At 36.6% G+C, this 23,156-nt stretch overlaps 1 protein-coding gene across 7 annotated transcripts in view; it reads left to right on the top strand.

Moving 5' to 3' along the window:
• ZNF385D (zinc finger protein 385D) overlaps positions 1-19,478 on the top strand; it is a 453,016-nt gene extending 433,538 nt beyond the window's left edge. For all 7 annotated transcript variants that reach the window (XM_085573190.1, XM_085573187.1, XM_021538112.4 and 4 more), the window contains 4 exons: positions 7,575-7,808; positions 9,744-9,922; positions 11,251-11,352; positions 15,252-19,478. In XM_085573190.1, the coding sequence (XP_085429316.1) occupies positions 7,575-7,808; positions 9,744-9,922; positions 11,251-11,352; positions 15,252-15,485 (749 nt within the window). In that variant the 3' untranslated portion in view covers positions 15,486-19,478. The remainder of the gene's footprint in view (positions 1-7,574; positions 7,809-9,743; positions 9,923-11,250; positions 11,353-15,251) is intronic.
• Positions 19,479-23,156: the final 3,678 nt, after the last annotated feature.

Below are 23,156 nucleotides of genomic sequence, written 5' to 3'. Positions count from 1 at the left end.
GTGGATGACTTCTGGATGAATTACCCAGATATCCCTGGGCAGTCTGGCATTCAGTACAAGCCAAGGAGCAACAGGGAGTTCATTGTCGCCGTTGAGGCAGGACAGGTACGAAAGAACTCCAGTTCAGAAGGCTTGATGATGTGAACACTAACTACTTTATTTCAAATACATCACTCTTTCACAGAGAGCATCGTGCAGGCTGATTTCATTGGTCTTAAAGTAAAAAACACTCACACCATTGGTGTGCAGTGAATGACGCACAAAGGCAGAACATATCTATAAACAATGTGAGTAACAAGAGAGATAGAAAATTATTTACATTCCTTTGCAACTCTTTCCCATGATCTAGCCTGGTTAGAAACTCTCCTTTCTCTCTGACTGAGAATATGAGAAAACCCATAGTTCATGTGCAGCTGACCTGCTTTGGAGGAACAGAGAGGATAATACAAATGGGGACTGTTGTGCACATGTTGGCCTCCAGAAAGAGACATTCAAGGCAAATTCATTTTACTGTAGGATATCTTGCAAAACCTTTCTCCTTGATGAGTTCTTAGCTTTTTCAGTTTTTACAGTTCTTTGTTTTCTTACTGGTAATAAACTCAACCAATGCTCAGTTTCTACTTGTGTACTAAGATTAGCTGTGAGTATATTTTTTATTATGTTTACTTTCACTTAAAAGTTGGGAAATTAATACTGAGGTGCATGCAGATGTAAAACTGGTGGCAGTTTGTCAGCATAGACTCAAGCATGCAAAACTCCTCTTTGCATTGCTCCACCTGTTTAGCAAACACTGTCCTGATTTTGAACTAAATTTTCACTACTTAATTAACTACCCATTAATTAAACTGTGAGAATAATTTCAGCCAGCAGCTCCTTGCATGGGGACCCTTCCACTCAGAGCTGGTGAAAGGTGATCTTCTTCCCCCTGTCTGAGGAAAAATCTATGCAATCATAAGGACAGCTCAGTGTCCAAACTCAGTCATCACCGAGTGTCCCTTAAATGACCTGAAAAATAAATGGTCTCTCTCATCATTTCCTTACCTTCCAGTCATACTTTTCTCAGCTGTGTTTGCCTAAGAACCCAAAATGCAGACATGGTGTGACATTTCCCTAACTCCTTCACTTTCCACAGGCCTTTTACTCCTAGCTGTTGATGTTGCTGCCAGCTCAATTAACCTCAACAGGAATGTAGTTGTCCCTGTGTGTTTCATCCTGTTCAAGATTAATGAACTGTGCTTTAGACCAAGAGAATTGCTAGTAAAAATTAGGTATAATTTTATTAGAAAATTTTGTACTCCTAATTTATGAAGGAGGTCATCTGAGGACTTGACAGAATTTAGTTTAACTGGAGGAAAATATCCACAGATCAAATATATGAAGTTTGCTAGTTCCTTTTCATCATCACTCTCTCTGTGGGCACCTTTTGTCAACATCCTGTTTTCTGTCTCCCTGCCATCAAATCACTGCCAAGACATCTTGATGGGAAGCATGGACTAGAGGCAGAAGTCAAATGAAGTCATTTGTGTAGCCACTTGTTTCTTCATCTTGTTTCTGAGTGATGAACACTGTGTATAATATGATTTACTTAAGTGTTAAAAAACATGGGCTGCTCAAAAAACAAAATACTGAGGTCATTGCTTCTCCACTTACAATCCAAGAAGATTCCTGGTATTTGTCTTTCATGCTCATTCTGGGAAACTTTGTAGTACTTCAGTTTCTCACTAATGCTTGTTTGGTACATTTAAGCAAAAGCTTGGGCAGTACATTAGACATGTTCAGACTAATTTTCTGGATATTAAAAGTAATTTTAATAGACACCTAGACAAAAAAAGTTTACGAGGAACTTGACCAAGAAAGTACTGACAGGCCAGGGTAGTTACAAGGAAAGGGAGACAAAACAGATAAACAACTGTTTTAAAAACAGTCTTAAAACAAATTCAAAAAAGACAGGTTTTTCCAAATACTGTTCCTGGTTTGTCATACTCAGCTTTGTTTATTGCTTCAGAGCTCTTGACTCTTACATTATGGCATAGTAATTAGTATCCATCCTGTGGAAAATCAGGTGAACACCATAGTTTCTGATATTTCATATTGTGCCATTGAAAGTGACCATAAAGACAAATTGCACAGTTGTAAATAATATATTTTGGTCTTTTATGCCAAAAGACCCTGTGATGTTTGCTACTTGTATCTCTAAATCATGATGCAATGTTTTTTTCTTTGAGAAAATTTATATGGGTCCTTCTAAGTTCTAAAAATATGTCTCTATCTCTCCAAGTAATCATATCCATTCTGGGAAGGAAATATCTCTATTAAATAGATCGAATCCAGGTTTTGAATGTAAAACTAAGTCTAATGACTGGATTTTTGATAATATGATACCAAAGGAATTTTTTGTACAATATATTGTAGAGGGCCAGATATCCACCAACCACAAAATATGCAAGTTTGTATTCTGCACATATAAAGGATAAGAAGTTGAAACATTTGAGTCAAAGTTCTTCGCAGTGTTTTGTTTAAATGCTGGAGCCAGTCGATGTGCTAGCACACATGCTTATGTTACAGCATATGAGAACAGAAAATCAGCTAAGCACAAAAATATGTGTCAGCCATCATTTTTTTGGGAGGTGGTACTTTTGTTTTGGTGTACTGCAGTATTATGTTTATAGATTCTAAATAAATTGTCTTGTCTTCAAATGTAATTACCACAGAAGTAGTGGAAAATGGAATTTTCAAAGCAGCCCACGGAAACTGGGGACACAGTTCTTAGTAGTCAGGAAAATAATATACTAAGTCCCAGTCCCAGCCTTGAACGTGCCAGTATCAAGGGTCTGTATGGGAGCATTGACACAGGTTTGTTACAAGCTATACAGCCAGCTGAAGTTTCTGCAATACTAAGTGGTCTCATATAGTGAAATATTTCATATCAACTTCTATTTGTTATAAGAAATAACATGTTTTCTACCTTCTGCAAAATTGCATTTGTTGGGGTTTTTTGGGTTGTTTTGTTGTTTATTTTTTCTCTGAACAGTGTTATGGGCCAAATGCTCAATCCTTTTATGTCAAAGGCAAAGTTTGATTTAAATGAGACCAGAATGCATGGGTATGTGCTAAATCAGATATTTTTAAATGTGTGCCACTTGAGATTGCAGAAGAAAAAACATGCTCATAAATATTTGTGATTTGTTTGAAGTCAGAGTATGTTTCTCTCTGTGGGCCTATTTATAGCTTCAGGATAAGAAAGTCTTAGGCTTAGTAGCAGGAACTGATGAGTGAGACTTTCACATACTCAGAAGAAAAATATGAGTTGTAATTTTCTGTTTCTTCAGACTAAAGAAAATTCATGAGTCTTGTAGCTGGGATATAAAATTAATCCTGCTTACTTAGGAGAACCTTAATCACAATGCAGTTTTCCACTTGAACCACAGTATCTGTAGTACTCAAAGAAGTCAATTCTTGGAGAATATTTTTTCATCTTTTGTCTCTTGTTAAAACAGACCTTTGATTTTGCCAGTGACTAAGATTAGATTGCAATGTAGTATTTTAATATTTTTAGTTTTTATTCTGTTGCTATATTAAGACCAGAATCACAAATGGATTTTTGTGAATCCTGAAGTGTTCCCTTTATTATTTTTTTTACTGCTGGAGTCCAGTTCTATACAATATCAGCAATCAACTTCTATACCAAAGCCAAGCAGTGACAGTTGCAATAATGAATATTTGCTGTAGGCCACTGGTATGAAAATAGCACAGTGCTGCAAGCCTGCGTCACCAGAAGCAAATCTTCCATTTGACTGTGGCTGAATTTCCAGCTCAATTTTAGAACATTTATAATTGAAATAGCTCTTAAAGCGCTGTCAAAATATAGTGTTAAGAAATGCTGATTCAGTCTACAAAGCACAAAATCAAATGCCTTCCTACTTCTTTTTGGTGTTGTTTTTCCTTGTTTGTTTGTTAATCCCTTATAACTTTAATGCTGCACCCTGTATTTATGGCACTGAACTCCGGAGAGGCAGCAACACTGTAAAATATTCAGAGGGACCCATGCTGGTTAGGTTAGAAGTTCTTGTGAGAAAAGGAATTGAATTGCCTCTTTGTAAGCTTACTTGACAGCTTTTAGAATGTTTTATCCTTAATCTCTGCTGAAAATTCTAGTTTATATGAGCATGAGCAGCTTTGCATCTTTAAATGTGTCATGGCTTTTACATGGTGAACTTCAATGGCTTTCTATTTATGTTTTAATGTTATTAATGTATTTGCATTAGTAGAATATTAAATGTAATCATATAGGGCAACTCTTAAAAATGCAGAATATATGCACTGAACTTTGATTTTTTTTTTTGAGATGAGGAATATGCTGATGACCTTTACCATTTTTAACTTTTATATACTATGCTGCTTTCATTCATGCATCTCAAAATACCCTCAAAATATTCAAAACAGCTAGCATGATTGTATTTTCTTTTTGCTTGTATATAATTGCATAGTGAAATAGTCAATCAGCATAGATAGAGAAAGTCAGATACTTGAAGCAGAATAAAGTCTGCTGTTATTTTAGCTTTTATTGTTTTAATTCATGCATTGCCTCAGGTTTTCCTAAGGAAAGTAAAGAAATTATCATCTATATTTTGCTTAGGGTTAAATCCTGACCCTTACACTGCAAAGCTGGCAATGGTGATTGCTGTACATTTCTAATTTCCTGCGAGATTAGAATGGGCACCAACTTTGCCATCAATCCTGAGAGGATGTTCATGTCCCTTTCCCCTACCTGGGCCGTCTGCCCCTTGCCCTCCATGTCACCAAGAGAGCGCATTGGCGAAGCTGACAGTAGTACCAGGACACAGAATATGATGTTTTAAAAGCAGTGTTAATGCTTATAAAGCAATAGGGTTTGGATTGAGATTGAGATTTTGAGGAAAATTATTTCATTGCAGTAATTTTTGACTGAAGGAAAGCAAATATTCAATGGATTCTCTGGAATGGGAAAGGAGTGACTAGTTAGCTCTACAATTTTATGGACAGATCTTCAAGGACTTTATTTTTTCATCAGTTTCTCAACAAATTGCTTAGTATTTCAATTTTTTTTTTCCTTTTGAAACCTTATTTTTTAAAAAAATTATAAATAAGAGACTATTCAGCAAGATAAACTCCTTTCTTCTGCACTGGTATTTGACATCCCCAGTACCTTCAAGATCTGACAACCTTCAGGCACTCTTTCAGGAAAAACAAAACCAAACTGTGATTTGACCTTGAGTAAGACTTTATTTTTTGCTACATGTTTTAATGCCTGTCAATACATAGAATATTCACATGAAAGAAGCTTCTTTCTTGGATTTATGAATGATAATTTTTAAAAACTCTCTGGGAGAGTATGTACAAACATGACAAAATATACAATGAATCGAACTTAATAGAGCTTAAAGGGTCATATTCTCACTGACTGAAAGGGAATCATATTTGTGTAGATATTTGTTCAGCCAGCTTCAAGTCCCCCAGTAGGAAATATTTCAGGATCTGTGTAGGTAGGTTATTCCCAGGCTTCATAAACTTTAATATTAGAAACAATTTCTTCACATCTAATCTAAGTCTCTCTTGATGTAATCCAATACTCCTTGTTCTACTAGGAGGGATGAAGGAGAAGAGTATATTCTCTTATTTTTAGCTACCGTCTACAGATATGAAAAACGTTGTCAGTGCTTGCCCTTTTTCTTCCATATTCACAGTTCATGTTTTCTAAACTTCTAATTTATTTTGACTCCCTCCATTGCAAACCCTCTCTTTTTGCTTTGCATTTGTATTGCTTCTTTTTAATTATTGCTAATTTTTAATTAACAGCAAAGCAAGTAATTTTGGGTTTGTTTGGGGTTTTTTTTTGACATTGCTGTCCCCATGCTGGACACAGGGCCTTCAGAGCTGATCAGAGGAGGAAAAAATACCTCCTAAATCTTTTGCTTTGCAATTTCAATGGGGTGGGGACCTGGTTTCTAGCACAATGATAGAAGAGATCTGTGTTCATCATGTCTGCTACTGAAAGATTTTTCTGAAAGCCAAGCAAATAAACAAAGAAAACAATCAAAAATAAATAAACAATAAAACTTTGCCAAATGCAGTTCTGGGGTTGTTGTTCATCATTCTATGTTAATAGATCAGATTAAACCTACTCAGTGTGGATTCCTGCAATTGTCTTTACTGAAAAGCATCTAATTTTCTAAACTGTTTCTTCAATGCATTAAAATAGTTTTGAATCAGGTTTCTCAGTGTGTTTGCCTTGCTTCCAATTTGATAATGCCTGCCAAGCTATTAGGAATGTTTTCCATTAACAAAGTTTTTGAACAGTATTAGTCTGCAACACACCACTGTGGTATCAGATAGTCGTGTCTCTTCTGCATCCAAGCACGTATTTAACTCTCTAAGTGAAAGAATTGCTATTTTGTCTATTCTGATGGGAGGCAATAAATAAAGCATAGTACAGGTAGAGCATCACTAACATCAAATGATGTATAAAGCCAAAATGAGCTATACTGGAAAGTACCCAAATCCAAGCATATTTCAGTAAAGTAACTAAGATTTTTTTTTTTAATCTACTCAGTAGGCTTAACATGGTAAAATATAGCACTGCAAAGGCAGAACAACTCCTGTCCTTTGTCTCCTTCTCGTGTGCCCTACCCACCACCTTCTTCACTGCCTTCACTGCTGTCCTCCACCGTGCTAAGTACTTAACAACCACGATACTGCCATTTCCAAGCAACATGTCTCAATGATTCAAACTAAAATATTATTGTGTATTTTTTCTCTCTTTCATTTGATAACTATGGGAAAAGCACAAGTTCTTAGCTGCAATAAATAAGATGTCAGATTTAGGTATATATCTTGCTTTTAGTCTTTCCAACTGATAGGCAGACTAAAAATGTTATTAGTGTTTGTTTAGGTCTCAGATATGGAATGTTGTGTATTTAGTTACTGTTATTAACATGTATCATTATGCAATAATGGATAACAGTGTGTGCTGTGTATTTATAATTGTCTTCATTCTTTTATTATTGGTGTTGGGAAAAAATCAAGTCAAGTATCTATTTCTTCTTTCTTTTTACTAGATATAAAGGCCATTTTTTTTCATTTTCATTTTATTAGTACAAGATGTTAAAACTTTAGCTTGGCTACCCAATTAGAATAAGTATTACATGTTACTATGGCTGTTTATGAATCTCAATTTGTGTGTATAAATTTAAACTGCTGGTTGACCTGGTCATTTACATGGCCTCTTTTATTACATTTTTCTTCTGTTTTACAGTACATTCTTAATGACTTTTTTGCTCAGATTATGAGTTCTGTGTGAGCAGACTGCAGGAGACAACACATGGTTTTCTAATACATGGGAGTACTGTATTTTGTAACCACACGAAATACAAAGAAAAAGGTCAGGTTTAGTTCATCACCATTAGTCAAACCATCACCAGAACAATCTGCCTCTCTGTGTCATCACAGCATTGGGATGTCAACAAGCAAACACCAAAGGTCACACGATTTTTTTCTGTTTGTGCTCATTTCTTTCCATCTCTTCCCTTTGCCCACAGACACTAACACAGGGACACCAGCAATATCAACGACGACAACCGTGGAAATCCGGAAGAGCAGTGTTATGACAACTGAGATCACCTCTAAAGTGGAGAAAATCCCCACAACAGCCACGAGCAGCAGCACTTGCCCTTCCGTTGAGACTGAGGAAGAAAAAGCAAAAAGGCTGCTGTACTGTTCACTATGCAAAGTCGCTGTCAACTCTGCCTCGCAGCTGGAGGCGCACAACAGTGGTGAGATGGAGCAGTGCTTGCTTGCGTCCTTTTTTCTTCCCCTTCTGTCTCAAGAGCGCTGCAATTATCTTCCCCTGAATAGATTAGATCTCTTGCAGCAGGGGACAAAGAGGTGGCAGAAAACTGGCAATTACATGGAATTCATTAGCTATTAAAGTATAAAAATGACAGGCAAAGAGGCCTTCAAAAAAGAGAAAGAAAGGAATTTATTGCAAGTTGCAGATTTTCTTACACTTTAGCCTTTGCAGCTTCAAAATCTTATTGAGCTAAATGACAGCTCGACTTCATTATCCTTGGTGTTCAGAGTTTGCATAGTTTTGCTTGTGCCAACTAGCAAAATGAGAGTGAATGCCATTAGCTTTGTTTGAAACTTAACAAATTAAGGCTAAAAGAGGGAGCATTAGTCAGTCAGAGTTCAATGATGAGAGTTAGAGTTCTTAGCTCCATATTGTCTGTTAATAAACAGCTTGTTAATATTATGTATATTTTCCCTTTGTTTTCATCAACTGATAGCAGCTGCTGCATGAGAGTAATTGCCTTCCTCCATCTTTTTTAGGTTTTAAACTTTTTCTTGCCATTAGAGCTAGTAGCATCAGTGGGTTTCCACAATAGACATCCACCATTCACAGTCACAATTTTAGCATGTTATTGATTAGCTCTGTGGTGGGTGGGGTTAAAAGCTCTAGGGATTTGATATGGTGATAGTGACCACCTATAGCCACATTACAGAAAATTCCTGATCTGGGATGTCAGGGGCTATGTCTTGTCAAGGGTAAGCAGAGTTCATAGACAGAAAGAGAATGTTAGGTTTTAAATGTTGAGACAGTGATAATATACCTAGAGCAAAGTGATCAGAGGTTTTATGATTCAATTAAAAAAGAAATAACTTTGACATATCTATAGAACTCAGAATGGAAATTATAACTTCTTGGCATTCATGAGAATCAAAATTCCATCAGTTTTGGATGCTGTTTACTATTTTCCAGATCTTCAGCTGGTGAAAGTTCAACTTCAAGCTGTACCCTTTTCAACTATTAACTTCATATGAGAGTTAGACTCTAAATATTCTGATCAGGCTGAGAGACAAAACACTATTCTGAATATTTAAACACAGCCTCCCAAGCTTTTGCTGCCTGTGCTGATAAATTGTGTGTGTGCTCACACACATGCATTTTTTCACAAGTCCCTGAGGATGCATACAGCAATTAGCAGTGGAGTGGTGGTTCTGTATGCAGTAGTTAGTCCATTATCATCACAGACTACCTGTGTGGGAGTCAACAATTTAAGAAACTGTTCAGTCTGAATAAGGGTGAAGCAACAGAACACCAGTGTTCTCTATGCAACCTTTATTTACAAAGGAAAAAAAAAGGTAATTGAATTTTTCTCTCATATATGTTTCTCATATGTTTTGGTTTCTGTCCAGGACATTAATGATCCATAGGTTGCTTCCAGGAACCTCTGCCCCTTTCTGGTTTGGAGAGTAATTAGTTAATTACAGATTTAATTATAAGTTACCTAGACATACTGTTTATCAATCTGTTCAGGAGGAATACAAATCAAAGCCAACTGCATCTTTAGTAGCTAAATTACTTTTCTTTTGTAACTACAATTCAGGTCTTATTAGCAGCAGGAGTTAATGACAAAAGTCACACACATTTAACTTCACATCAGGGTACCTGATTGTGCTGCTACTTTCTGGTCTGGCTGCTTTGTTCTAGTGCATTACCTATAGGTATGTAATTTAGTAAATAAATATCAGGTGTGAAATCCTGTTACGTTAGTATGACTCTGATACAGACCAACACAGTCGTATTCCAAGGATAGCACATGGCACCAAGCTGAGGCTCATATGATTTTATTTCAAAAATAAAATAAAACAATGAATGCAACCCAATTGCCAAAGTTGTTTCTGTTTCCCATTTCTATTGTCTCCAGGGACTAAGCACAAAACTATGCTGGAAGCTCGGAATGGAAGCGGAACCATAAAAGCCTTTCCCCGGGCAGGCGTAAAAGGCAAAGGACCTGTGAATAAAGGAAACACAGGCCTTCAGAACAAAACATTTCACTGTGAAATATGTGATGTGCACGTAAACTCTGAGACACAACTGAAACAGGTACTCAGCCAGCTTGTAGAGTGACAGTCTTTGGCTGTTCTTTGTTTTCATGGTGGTAAAGTACCAACACAGTCAGCACATGTCCATATTAGCAGTTTGTGTCCAAATGGAACTCACAGTTTTTTCCATTGTACATGGCTGCAATGCTGATTGATTGATTGATTGATTGATTGATTATGATTTTCCCTTGCATGGAATATGTCTTCTCAAAAGCTCTCAATTATACACATTTGATAAAGAGTTATAGAAGGTGTAGCACATTACTGTCTTTAGGCTGCTAGAATTGTCCTGAGCTAATAAACTCTGCCATTTCATGTGCTGTATGATATTTGTCTTGACAAGGATGTGAAGGTGGATGCAACCACTACTTTCACAGAATACTAAGTAACCCACTTAGAAATGTGGGATGGAGAGGATTTCTAATATTTTTATCAATGTTTCACTCTAACTCAGAAGCATGACCTCTAAATTGCAATTACACTCAGTTATGTTCAGTCATTCTTCAGATGATCAAAGCTTTCTGAAAAACACTTAGTTTAATTCCATATGCCTATTGAAATTAAATACTTGTAAAGGAGCTTTATTTTACAAGAACGAAGATTAATTCAATAATGGACAATAGCAATATCCATTCTTCTGGTCTCAGAGAAAAAAGTCCAGTTTTATGTCTTTTTATTGTGATAATTCTCTTGAAAATTAAAATCAAAGTAAAAAAAGAATTCTGAAAAAGGTCTCTTCTAGTACTGAGTAGTAAGATACTTTAAAAATCTCCTAGATCTTATAAAGAAGATAATGGATTTCATGCATTTTTTTCCACTGTCTCTTAGTCTGCTATGTACCCATCTCAGAAGGATCTCCAGGCAGCTTAGGGATTTAAACAATTTTATGACCTTATATTCTTCCCCAAATAGGGGATGCTTTAGTCTATAATATTCTTTAAAAACTTTCTACCAGCAGTCAATTGAATTTGATGGGTGCTTTATAGAGTTAGAGAGGAGTTTTTCAAAGTCTTTAACCTGACTCAAGTCCTGCTGAAGTTAAAAAAGGTGGGAAAATATTTAACTGTAGTGGAAGCAGAGCTGAACTTAGGACTGATGAAACTTACAGTCCCCAATATGTGGTGCACAAAAGATCCTACAAACTTTAAAAGAGCCTAGTCATTTTCATTATTGAATTAGTCAAAGTAATGCTGCTGTAGAGCAAAAGCCTTTCATATTGGAGCAGTAATCTTGTGTAAAGCAGAACCTGAAGTGATCTGTTTTGGAACTATCAACTCTCATCCTTTGTTTTCTTTCTCCCCTCCCTACCCCCCCAATATATTTTAACAGCACATAAGCAGTAGAAGGCACAAAGACAGAGCTGCTGGGAAACCACCTAAACCTAAATACAGCCCTTACAACAAACTCCAAAAGGGAACACATCCTCTAGGGGTAAGCCAATCATCCTTTTTTATTTGACTTTTATTTTAATCCTGATGAATAGGATTTTTAGAAAATGTTAAGTGAGAAAATGCTTAGAAGGAGAGTAATAGTGTAAACCATTGGAGTATTAAGTACATGAAGGAGCCACTGGAAACCCACAAAGGGATTTTTTTATATACTTGTGTTTACTACAGCCTGTGGACCCCTGCTTTTGTAGCTACTCTGAATAACCTCAGGAAAGAAGTTAATTGCAAGGGTCACTAGAGAGCAAGAGACGGAAAAAACCTCCAGATGTCAAACAGGATTTTTCTAGCTTTCACCAAGGACAATAGCGATGAAATAACTAAATAAAACTCTATAAAATATAAACCATTCATTCTATTCTTATTTAGAGAATTGTTGAGATAACAAGTGAAACAATTAAAAAAACCTGTCTCTTCTTCCATTTGACTGTTTCAAAATGGTTCTGGTCACATTTTCGACTGCCAAGATAAACTGTCTGAAACACAGCTCTTACTAGCTCCAAAAGCTGGGTTTTTTTGGTTTTTTTTTTTTAATAAAAAACTTAGGATGCTGCCACTAGTTAAGAAGCAGTATAGTGAAACATCAGACTATTATCTTCTTCATCAGTTAAACTGCATAAATGAGTCCTGCATTTTGGCCACAATAATCCCCTACAATGTTATAGGGTGGGAACAGTGTGGCTGGCCAGCCAGCAGTGTGCCCTGGCGGCCAAGAAGGCCAGTGGCATCTTGGCCTGTATCAGGAATGGTGTGGCCAGCAGGAGCAGGGAGGTCATTCTCCCCGTGTACTCAGCACTGGTGAGGCCACACCTTGAGTGCTGTGTCCAGTTCTGGGCCCTCAGTTTGGGAAGGACATTGAGATGCTTAAGCACGTCCAGAGGAGGGCAATGAGGCTGGTGAGAGGCTTGGAACACAAACCCTGTGATGAATGACTGAGGGAGCTGGGGTTGTTCAGCCTGGAGAAAAGGAGACTCAGGGGTGACCTTCTTGCTCTCTACAACTTCCTGAAAGGTGGCTGTAGTCAGGTGGGGGTTGGTCTCTTGCTCCAAGCAGAAAATGACAGAACGAGAGGACAGTCTCAAGCTGTCTCAATGAAAATACAGGTTGGATATTAGGAAAAATTTTTTCACAGAAAGAGTGATAAAGTACTGGAATGGCCTGCCTGGGGAAGTGGTGGAGTCACCATCCCTGGATGTGTTTAAAAAAAGACTGCATGTGACACTTGGTGCCATGGTTTAGTTGAGGTGTTAAGGCATGGGTTGGACTCAACCAGTCAAGAGACTTGAAGGTCTCTTCCAATCTAGTCACTCTTGGAATTTTGTGAATTTTATATCTGCTGCTTTGTAGGGTTCTATAAGTGGTTCTGGCAGAGGGAGGATGTTGATTCATTGTCCTCATAGAGATTATGCCTTGACCGTCTTCTCTGATGCAGGCACAATATGGAGCTTTCTTTTTTTCTGGGAAAACCCATCTCTCTTTACATTGAGGTAAACCTTTGGCAGCAGAAACTATGTCCTTGTTGGGGCAGCCCTCATGAGTGGCATATTCATGCAGGATTCAGTGGTAGAATAAAGCAGTGCACCATTATGGTAGATCTACTAATAGGGAAATAGCCCCATAGGGTTTCTCAGTGATCCACAAGAAAGATCAAGGTCTCCAATACAAGCTGTACTGAAAGGAATAGAAAATATGTAATGGGGTAAGTAGGATATGGAATCTGGAAAACCTTTCTGACAGGATTGTAATTCCTTCAGGAAATTAATTATTTTTCAGGGGATGAAAACAACTATTACACTATTGTTGTGGTTGTGCACAGCTCTCTACCAATTTATATAATGGTGATTTCTGAGAACTCCAGCCAAGGTTCAGGACAAATAACAGCAGTGTGTACTTTTCCTTCTCCCTCAATCCCAATTGCTCACAATATACAGGTCAGGCTAGAGGGCAAAAGAGATTTAAGAAGCAGAGAAAAAACTAGCAATAAATGAACAGATACACGTAGTAGAATTGTGGCTTCAATAAGAAAGGAAAGACTAGTTCTCCATTTAGTCATTTTGGTTTTGAATATAAAAACTGCAGGAATTGTTGTCACTTGAAGTGCAGAACAGCACAACAACAAGCCAACTAATTTCACCTTTAATTTAATGCTCTTTCTTTACTTTTCATTTATTCCCTCTCCCTAGCTGAAACCAGGAATGCTCCCCATTAATATTTCAAGTTATTTGTCCCTTAGTTTACTTCATTGGAAATGGAAAAAGTAATGGTTACTTTGCTCCCAATGTTGACCTGTGAATAATAGAGGTTAGAAATGAATGTACAAAGTACTGCATATGTTAAGTATTACTAGTTTTGCAGCTACCTTGAACTCAGAATCATGTTGATAAGTTAACTGAAAAGCTATCTAGCTAGAAGTAATCTAGTAATTTAATTAGAAGTACCTGATGCCAATAGGTGCTGGGAAAAGTTAAAATCCTCTATCTATATGGCCACTAAAGAACCAACAGACCTTTTGGAATATGGTGATAGTGTAATGATGAAACTCAGTTGTGGTTCATGCCAGAGTACTCCTGCCCTTAATTTCTGATGATTCACTCACTAGGATTCTGTTTGTCAGAGTGATATTATGCAAGTTAATGACTTTAAAATCCCTTTCAAGTCAAGAATGAGAAATTGTTTCCTTGTAAGTAAAAAGTGTCCATACTTGCACTGAGATGTACCACAGCATGCTACATATATTCTGTATATTCAATACCACATATTCAGGTTTATGCCTTTTGTAAGAGGCCTCAGGTCATGCCAGGACACAGACCCACCAAAAGTCCTTCAGAGACAATGGGAACTTTTTTTTGTCAGTAAATGAAGTTTCTAATCTTATCTCAGAGTTATAAAAACAGGACTGCAAAGGTATTCAGGCTCCTGGCATCTCATTAGTAACTTGAAATTCTACTGAAAACTGCAGAAATCTATAGAGACTATGGTCATTTGTATGCATCCCAAATGTAAATTTTCTTAAATATTACTGAACCTCTCGTGACTGTTTTCAGTCTTGGAGAAACTTCAGGGTTCGGGGTTTTTCCCTTTTTTAGGAAACTCTAAATGAAAGGTTTTTTGATTTGTATTTGGTAGTCCACAATAAAATCAAGTTATGATTTAAAATGTTTTTTAAGAAAAAACCTCAGTGACAGGAACAAAAATATCATAGTTTGGCAGAATACTTCTTTATTCACAATGCTTGAAAGAATGAACACTATCTTAGTGGAAAACAATTGAAGACATTGAAGACACAGCAAAATTATATGGGGCAGCACCCATTTAAATACATGATTTTCATAACTCATGAAAGATAAGACTGGTTTATTTGCTTTTTATTAGAAGCGGGAGTAAATGAGGAGCTATATGGAGATCTTTATTTTAAGTAGAACTTGAAACCTAATGGTTAAAACAAAAGTATCTTGTAAGACCAGGGAATAAGATAAGTTTCCATTCTGCTCTGGTCTCTACATTAAGCTGTTCAGATGTAGATCTATTAATTGATATCTGATTTTTCCTTGTTTAATTGTTGCAGGGTACATGCAGCTTTGCTTTGGTGCAGATTCCCCAGTCCCATTTTAGATTTACTTTGATTTCTAATCTCATATTAAATTATGAGTGTCAGCAATAAGGTGTGAACACTGGAACTCTTTGTCCCCAGCCAAATCCTTGTACGTTGTCCATTGGGGAGGTCATATCACCTATTACAAGGCTGTATCTCAGAGAGTCAATAGCCACCATGAGGCCTCTCTTGCTTGATTCTGCATATATAATCTTAAATCAAGCTCCCTCTCACGTAGCTAATGTGAACAAATTATGTGTCTCTGTTTGTTTGTTTTCTCTTCTTCCCCACAGGTAAAATTAGTATTTTCAAAGGAACCTTCAAAGCCGATGGCCCCACGAATCTTACCAAATCCGCTAGCAGCTGCAGCAGCAGCTGCTGCTGTGGCTGTGAATTCCCCCTTCAGTCTTCGCACAGCCCCAGCAGCCACCCTTTTCCAGACTTCAGCACTTCCTCCAGCACTCCTACGACCAGCTCCTGGGCCTATACGGACCACCCACACTCCTGTGCTGTTTGCTCCTTACTGAACTCCAAACAGGAATTAATTGTACTGCAATAATTTTTCAAATCAAAAGACAAAAAAAAAAAAAAAGAAAATCATGAACATTGAACTATGCAGTGTTTATTTATAGTTTAAAGTATATATGAAGAGCCAGAACTTTTGATAGAGAACCGAACAAATTCTGAAAGGGGGAATGGGTGGTATTTCTCCAGATAAGAACATTTCTCTTGAGCATTGATCGTTTTAAAACTGATCTCCAGCATTGACTTGTAGTGACATATAAAACTTACAGAGCCTTTTTGACTGTGCATTTTGGCACATATATTTCCCTGCAATGTCTTTCCTGCTTTATGAAACAACTTACAAATTTGTCTAAAGGGCATTAACTGGTTCCAATGTATATAAAATACTTTATTCTGTAGATTAAAGAAGAAGGAAAAAAAAAAAAAAGAAACACTGTGAATAGTAGTACCCTTACCAATCCTCCTGCCAAATCAGCAGTTACTGGGTATTTATCTGAACAAAAGTAGATACAATAGATGTCTTGTAAAACAGTAGTATTGTGTCTCTATCTATGCCACTAGGATTCTAACTCAGTTGCAAAAGATAAAATGAACAAAATTATGTCACTTCGGTAAATAGTCAAAAATTATTACAATAATGTGGAGCTGTTCCTGGTGAGCGAAGTTTTTCTCACTCACAGAAGAATGAAAATAATCTAGATTAGGGCAAAGAAAATGATAAAGAAGATCTAATGGGGAAAAAATAATTCAGATGCTGTACACAGTAGAATGGGTCAAATGTATTTAACTGAGAATGTATGTGTACACTGTGTGTTTATTCAAAAAGTGTAATACATACATGATAGATCAATGTTTCAGACATGACAGTGGAAAACAAAAAATATTATCTCGTCATGAAACAGGCCAGACACTTCAGTGTTGAGCAGAGGGAAGACACAAATCAGTTACACAGAATCATAACTGACAAATGAAAAACAGGAGAGAAATCCTGGTCTCATTTAAGTCAGTTTAAAGTTCCTTCTGACTGCAGTGTAGCCAGAATTTCATCCCAAGAATGGCACATATTCATTTTATATCACACCAGTGGGAGTGTCTGTAGATACAAGTAATATTTTTTGCAATAGGCTTAGTCTTAGCAACAGACTTATTCCCTTGTTTTATTTCCTATTGATGTGATATAAAATGTCTTAATATACCTATAAAATGTAAACAGTGACACATGAGATACATATTACGGGATAACTGCACATCATGGGTTTGGAACAAATACAACTTTTAGGATCTCAAGGGACCCTTGAATTCTGTAGCTGACCGTGATGTATGGACAGCTTAAAGCCTTATATATTTACTGTGAGGCTTAAAGGGGTTGACTGTGTCCCTTTAAAGTAAGATTTATCAGGGGTATATATAGATATATTGTATATATGTTAGAGTAAGAAAAATAACTTATAAACAGAAAATCTACTATATAAAATAATTATATAACCATTGATTTCACATGTGGGTCATTAAGTGGTAAGTAACAAACAACAGAGAAAAAAAAAATAGACTTTTTGAATCTGATCCTTGCTGCCTGCTTTTTCCCATAGGGAGCTGAAAAGTATCTATTAATATTATGGAGTGCGCTGCTGAGTCACATGCAACCACTCTGATGTGTAGCTAAGTGAAATGCCTACTGTACATTTAGGCAGAATAAAATTTAAAAGCATAATTTAAGTTTAGATGGGGAAATTATTTGAAAGATTTCATTAAAAGCCAGTAATGCAAAATATTGACCATGTGGTTGCTATACAATGCTGCCTGTGGTTATTGCAGACAGATGGGAGATATAGAGGATGGGAATATACAGCACTTTTGACTTGCAGTTCATCAGTGAGCCTTCCATATACATTCGTATTTGCCATTTTTTAAACCTCTCCGCATTTAGATTTTATAAAAAATATATAAAGAAAGAGAAAGAAGAGGTTCCATGGATATCTGTGTCTGAAGAATTCCAAAGAGATTCATTTATTTATCTAGAAATATTAAAATAAGTTCTGTGCTATGTATTTGTATTTCATCCAGTTTATTTGCAAACGTTTGTGCCTTGAAATGAAATGAGCTTTTGTTTATATTTAATTCACACCTATGTAGCCATGAAAAAGACATGATGGATATTCCAGGGCTAATATGAGCTGGATTGCTTTGGCCTAGCTTTCAAAACAACAATATGAGTAAGTTCCTGAAGCCAAGTTTAAACATCTAAATATCTAGGGGCTGACATTTAAAAGGGCTCTCTACTCTACAGCTCCCAGTAAAGAGGCAGTAAATAAGCCAGCCTTCAAAACCTGCTCCTCACACTCAATTTAGAATTTTTTTCATTTTATTTGGGTACATGAGATAGTAAGATTCAGAGGACTTGTTCTTTTAAGCCTGCTTTCAACCTTACATATTTGGAAGTTTGCAGAAGCTGTAGTGCCACTGCCAGCTGCATTCAGATTCCTCCTTGAAAAGGGCAGCAGCTTTCAAGCTGTGTTCCATGAACGACCACTTGTTTCCAGAGCCTTTTGTAAGATCCTGGGTAAGTAAGATCTTGCTAAAGGAGCAGAGGAGTACTCACATTTTGGGAAGGTAGAAGATCTGGACAGGCTGTCTTTTTCTCTTGAGGAAGCAGGCAGATGGGAAAATGGGAGATAGACAAATATCCTGAAGGCTCTTATGCACAGCCTTCTGGTGCATGGACACCTGCTGTACATCCTGCCATATTGTTGAGATGCAATCAAAATCAACAGGCTGATCCTTGTCAAAACGTGGCCTGTGGCATGTATGGAGGCACAGTACTAAGAGCAGAGTTCATACAAATTTTGCTAGAGATAAAAGAGTGTCATTTCAACTACTTACATCAGCTAATTTGCAATGACACCTTCAGTGTTCTTGGACCTCTTTTGTCACAGTGCTCTATGGAACAAGTTTTTGTTCACACAAGTCTCTTTTAAAGTTCAGCTGTAAACAACAAACTCAGTTCTTTTTGTCTCTTACTCACTACCTAATAAAGGATAAAGCCTAAATGTTAGAATGTATAGTGGATTTTCTGTGCCTTGCTGCTCCGCACTCCTCTTGGTCAGTAACAAGCCAACGTACCCAGGACATCAGCATAACAGTTCTATTTATATATATATATATATATATATATATATATATATATATATATATATATATATATATATATATATATATATGTGTGTGTGTGTATATATGTATGTATGTATGTGTATATATATATATATATATATTTGTCAAGGAAAATACTGGCACAGCTATCTAATGGGGCAAAGAGAGCTTCTGGTCAAGGCTATGTCTACAGCAGATGACAGAGGACGTAGCAAACAGAAGACACTTTACACCTACTTGTCAATACATTTTGTGTGGAGAGCACTATTAAAGAAAAATATGCCATCATGTTTCATATTGCTGTAACACTCCAGGGCCAAGAGGACGCCTAAAGCACAAGGAAGCAGATCATTTCATCGAAGACACAGTCACTCACTGGAATAAGAATGTGAAATAAGCCTGCGGGGAAGTGGCTGGGTAATGAACTCAGAAAAACAATCAGGTTCAGGGATGTTTTCTTAAATTCTATTCAAAGTGTTAAAGAATAACTATTCTGTTGTGACCCAAAGAGATGGTATTTTTGTGGGAGGTATATTATATATATTTATATTTTTATGCTATCTGCATTTTTCCAACTACCTATGGCTTCAAACCTTTGTTCTGAAGGATCATCATTGCTCTGAACCATGAAATTAGTAACCTTCTTGAAAACTGCTGTGAAAGCTGATGTGAGAGGTCAGTAAGCAAATGGTATAAATATGATGATCTAAAATGAAAAGGACTGACCATGTCAAGAAATATTGTATTTGAAAAGTATACATCTTTATTTTAAGATAAATTATATAAAATTATATAAAATTAAGAATAGCTAAATAAAGTAATAAAACTAGAAGAATTACATCTGTCATTTTAGTACTGAAATATTACAATTGGCTCTACATTTTAAAAGTTTAAAGGACTTTCTAGGTGTCAAATCAATGCAAGGATGCTGTTGGTACATTTAATGTCTCACTTCATTTATCTTCCATTTGTATCAGGAGTACCATAACTGAATGGACCTGCCTTTAGTCACTTTTAATTAATTACCAAAGATACAGTAGCATATTGCCCCATATTCCCTGAAAAGTGAAATCATGCTGCTTAGGAGGCCCTGTTTCTGCATTTCACTTCCCATAAACTTAGTTTTTAGTTTTTAGAGTCTCTTCAAAGCATCCTGGGGAATTTCTAACTTTATATCATTTTTTAGCAAAAGTAAATTTATGAACATTATGTAATTTTATGAATATTAGACCAACACTGAGGAGCAAGATCTAAAAAGGTTTTCACAACTCTACAACATTCTTTTGGGTAGATATGAAGCACAGACATTCAAATTATTTCATTGCACAAATCTCTTTGAAAACACGTGAAATCAGAACCCAGACTACTATATAAGTGTCCTGGTTTTGGGGTTAACACATAATAAGAAATCTGGTATTTTTACTAACAGGGGTAGTAAAACTGACTTCAGCACAGTTCAAGCTTAAAGACTCTAAGCTCCTAAGAAAATAAGAGTGGGCTTTCTGTTTATCAAGATGCATGTGAAAATGTGAGCCTACACTATGTAAAATATTAAGTATTTTTGTGACATCACATCCTGTTCTCATTGTTTATCTCCTTCGGTGCCAATGTCAATGCTGTCAATGCTCCTTTTCTGGAATTCAGTACATGACTAAAAGAAACAGTAATACTGATAAATCCTATCTTAAACTAGTTTGAAATCTCAAACACATAGTGAAGAGTTTAGCCAAGGACGAGTTTTATGGCCTCTAACTTCTACAAGTTTATTAAAATTCAGGACCATTTTGGAGTAAATATAACTATCTGAAAGATGATTATTACATCTGAAATGTCAGCAGCTGAAACAGCCTGTGCTCCAGACCAAAATTAACAATGGTATGAAAACCATAATGCTCTTAACTTTGTGACTTCTGATAGCAGTTGCAAAAATCTTTGATTTCAATAGAGGCAATTTTTTGCTCTTAGTGGACGAGGCCTTTTGCAGTCATGCTGTGTACTGCAATTAGGTGTCATTCATCTCTGATTCTGTATTGATAATTTGATAAAGAAACTTGGCTGAGCATGAAACATGATTAGTGGCTGCCTGGTTCATGTGATCAGCTTCATGCTGGGATGATCCTTGGGTGGTGAAATAAGCTGAACTGAAAGAGTCAATGTAAAGAAAGTGGTGGAATAATTTGCTCCTTTTTCCTTGTGCAATGCTCTTAAATGGAACTTCTGAGGTATGAACAAGCTGGGTCATTGAAGAGTTCCTGGCTATAAATGTAGGGACTTTGAAGATCATACAATCTTAACTTTAAAATAAGTTTGATGAGAAAGAACTCAGAAGACATTCTTTGGATTAGATACTACAGTGACATTGTAGCAATGGTCTTCACACTAGGCACACTGTCCATACACTGACATTTTTCCTGTTCAGAGCAGAAATCAAGGTTTGACACCCATTATTAGAAACAAGCATAGTTAATAATATTCATTTCATAGGTATTGGACACTCACTTGAAGGACACAATAATTTTCCTTTGGACTCCATGTCTTCAAGTATGTTCATACCAGCCAAGATATCACTGCGTTTTGTCAACACCTGGGTCTCCAGAAAGGATGTCCATACTTCTTGTTTGTTTTTATTACAATTTGATTTTTCTTCCATGTTTCTTTATTCATTGTCTTGTCTTTCCTATGAATGAACAGAATCCATAAAATTAAGTATACATTTAAGAAGTATGTAATCATTAATGCCCCTTTTGGACCATTTGATCATAGTCAATAAATTGAATAAAGAATTTAAAGCAGCAGAGCCACAGTAATGGTAAAATATTGTGAAGAGAGCACATCTATACTATAGTGTTCTTTACCTAATCTAGAATTTTATGACACAGACAGCTCTTTATCCTTTCATACTTTCCTGAAATATTCATCTTTTGGGACCCTTCAAAGTTTTAATCAAATTTAAATGTTATTTCTTATGTTCAGTAAAAACATCTATGTGTTTCTGAGGGAAAAAACAATATAAAAAGGGATGAAACCTACAAACCATTTTCTTACTACAAATGCCTGCAGCATCTGTTAGCAATGTTAGCCTTTTCTCTCTGAGTGTCTCGTGGCTGGCATTTACCATGGGAATTGTTCTCATTGAGACATGTATCCGGTGAAAACTGTCAGTTCAAAACACAGTCTGTCAATGCAGACATTAGTTTGGGGCACAACAGAGTGGGAGATGAGAGAATATAGGCAAAGCTACGCCTTTGTAACAGCCTGTTTGAACCCTCTCAAAACTGCCTAGTGGCTTGATGGGGAGAGGCAGAGGTTCTTAATGTGGTCATTCTGTTTTATTTGTAACACAGAAGGTGTAAATCAGAAAAAAAGTCTTGATTTGAGGATTTTTAACCAGTGCTTCAGTGTGGGGGATGATCCCCCCACTCTACCCGCCCAAAGGTGTAATCTTTCCTTCAGACATATTTTCAATGTAGACTTGCCATGATATTATTATTGCCAGTCAAACTGCTGCCTGAATCTGATTGGAGTAAAACTATTCATGTTGGTTTTGGTACACAGGAGAACCCAGGTATTAAAAATGAAAATGTAAGAAGCTTCCAGTTGGGTCGCTTTTTTTTTTCTTCCTGCAGTTGCTCAAGTCGTACCAGTTTGCTGAAATCTACAAGTCAATCAAAGAGAAAATGCCTGTTTCTTTCTTCTACTGTTTTTATAGTTTTAGAAAGGAGATGGAAACAGCTGTAGCTCTTCATCTAATGATTCACACTAAAGCCACCCTGTAGTCAACAAATGCCTGCACATGTATTGCCTTTCTGCATACACACAGATTTACTTCCCTCCAGTTGTTTTGTTAAATCACATTTTGTGACTTCCTCAGCAGTGTGGGATACTGCAAGGAGCATTTAAAAGGAAAATAAAAACTAAAACACCCACTTATGGTCCATGTAATATTGGTTATAATACAGTACCCCTTTATCCCCTTCAGTGGCATAATCAAACCATGTGTCTGGACTCCTGCATTAAGCCCCTCATTACAGTATTGGCTGCTTTAAATGATAAGCACTGGAGCCAATTTTGTTGGCTGTGCTATAATTAAGCCTTCTCCCTAACTGTGTAAGGTTCTCTGTTCTCCACTGGGGTATTTTTTCATGTCAAGTGAATTCCTGGAATAAAACTTAGAGCTTTTATCACCTCCTTATACAGCTGTGAAAAGCAGGGGAAAAAAAGTAAATTAGCCTTTCATGTTTTATTGATACCCATGTTTCACATGACTGTCAGGAACTTCATAGTGGCAGTAAATACTTCAGAAACTCTCCACTTCTCTTCTTTGAGACAGGATGCAATGGATCACTATCCCATAGATATTAATAGATATTTAACTCACAGCAGTATGCAAATCATCTACCAATGGCACCGACTCATTAAACTATTTAAATCTGGATAAAAAAACCTCAAAACCTACCAGGACCCAGTGAAATAGATAAAGAGCACACACATTATGTGTGTGTCAAAGTGATGTGATGTGTCAA

The sequence above is a fragment of the Lonchura striata genome, chromosome 2, assembly GCF_050655825.1.
Source record: "Lonchura striata isolate lonStrDom1 chromosome 2, ASM5065582v1, whole genome shotgun sequence".
NCBI lineage: Eukaryota > Metazoa > Chordata > Aves > Passeriformes > Estrildidae > Lonchura > Lonchura striata.
The sequence above is the reverse complement of the archived record's forward strand: the minus strand, read 5'-3'. Positions and strand labels throughout refer to the sequence as shown.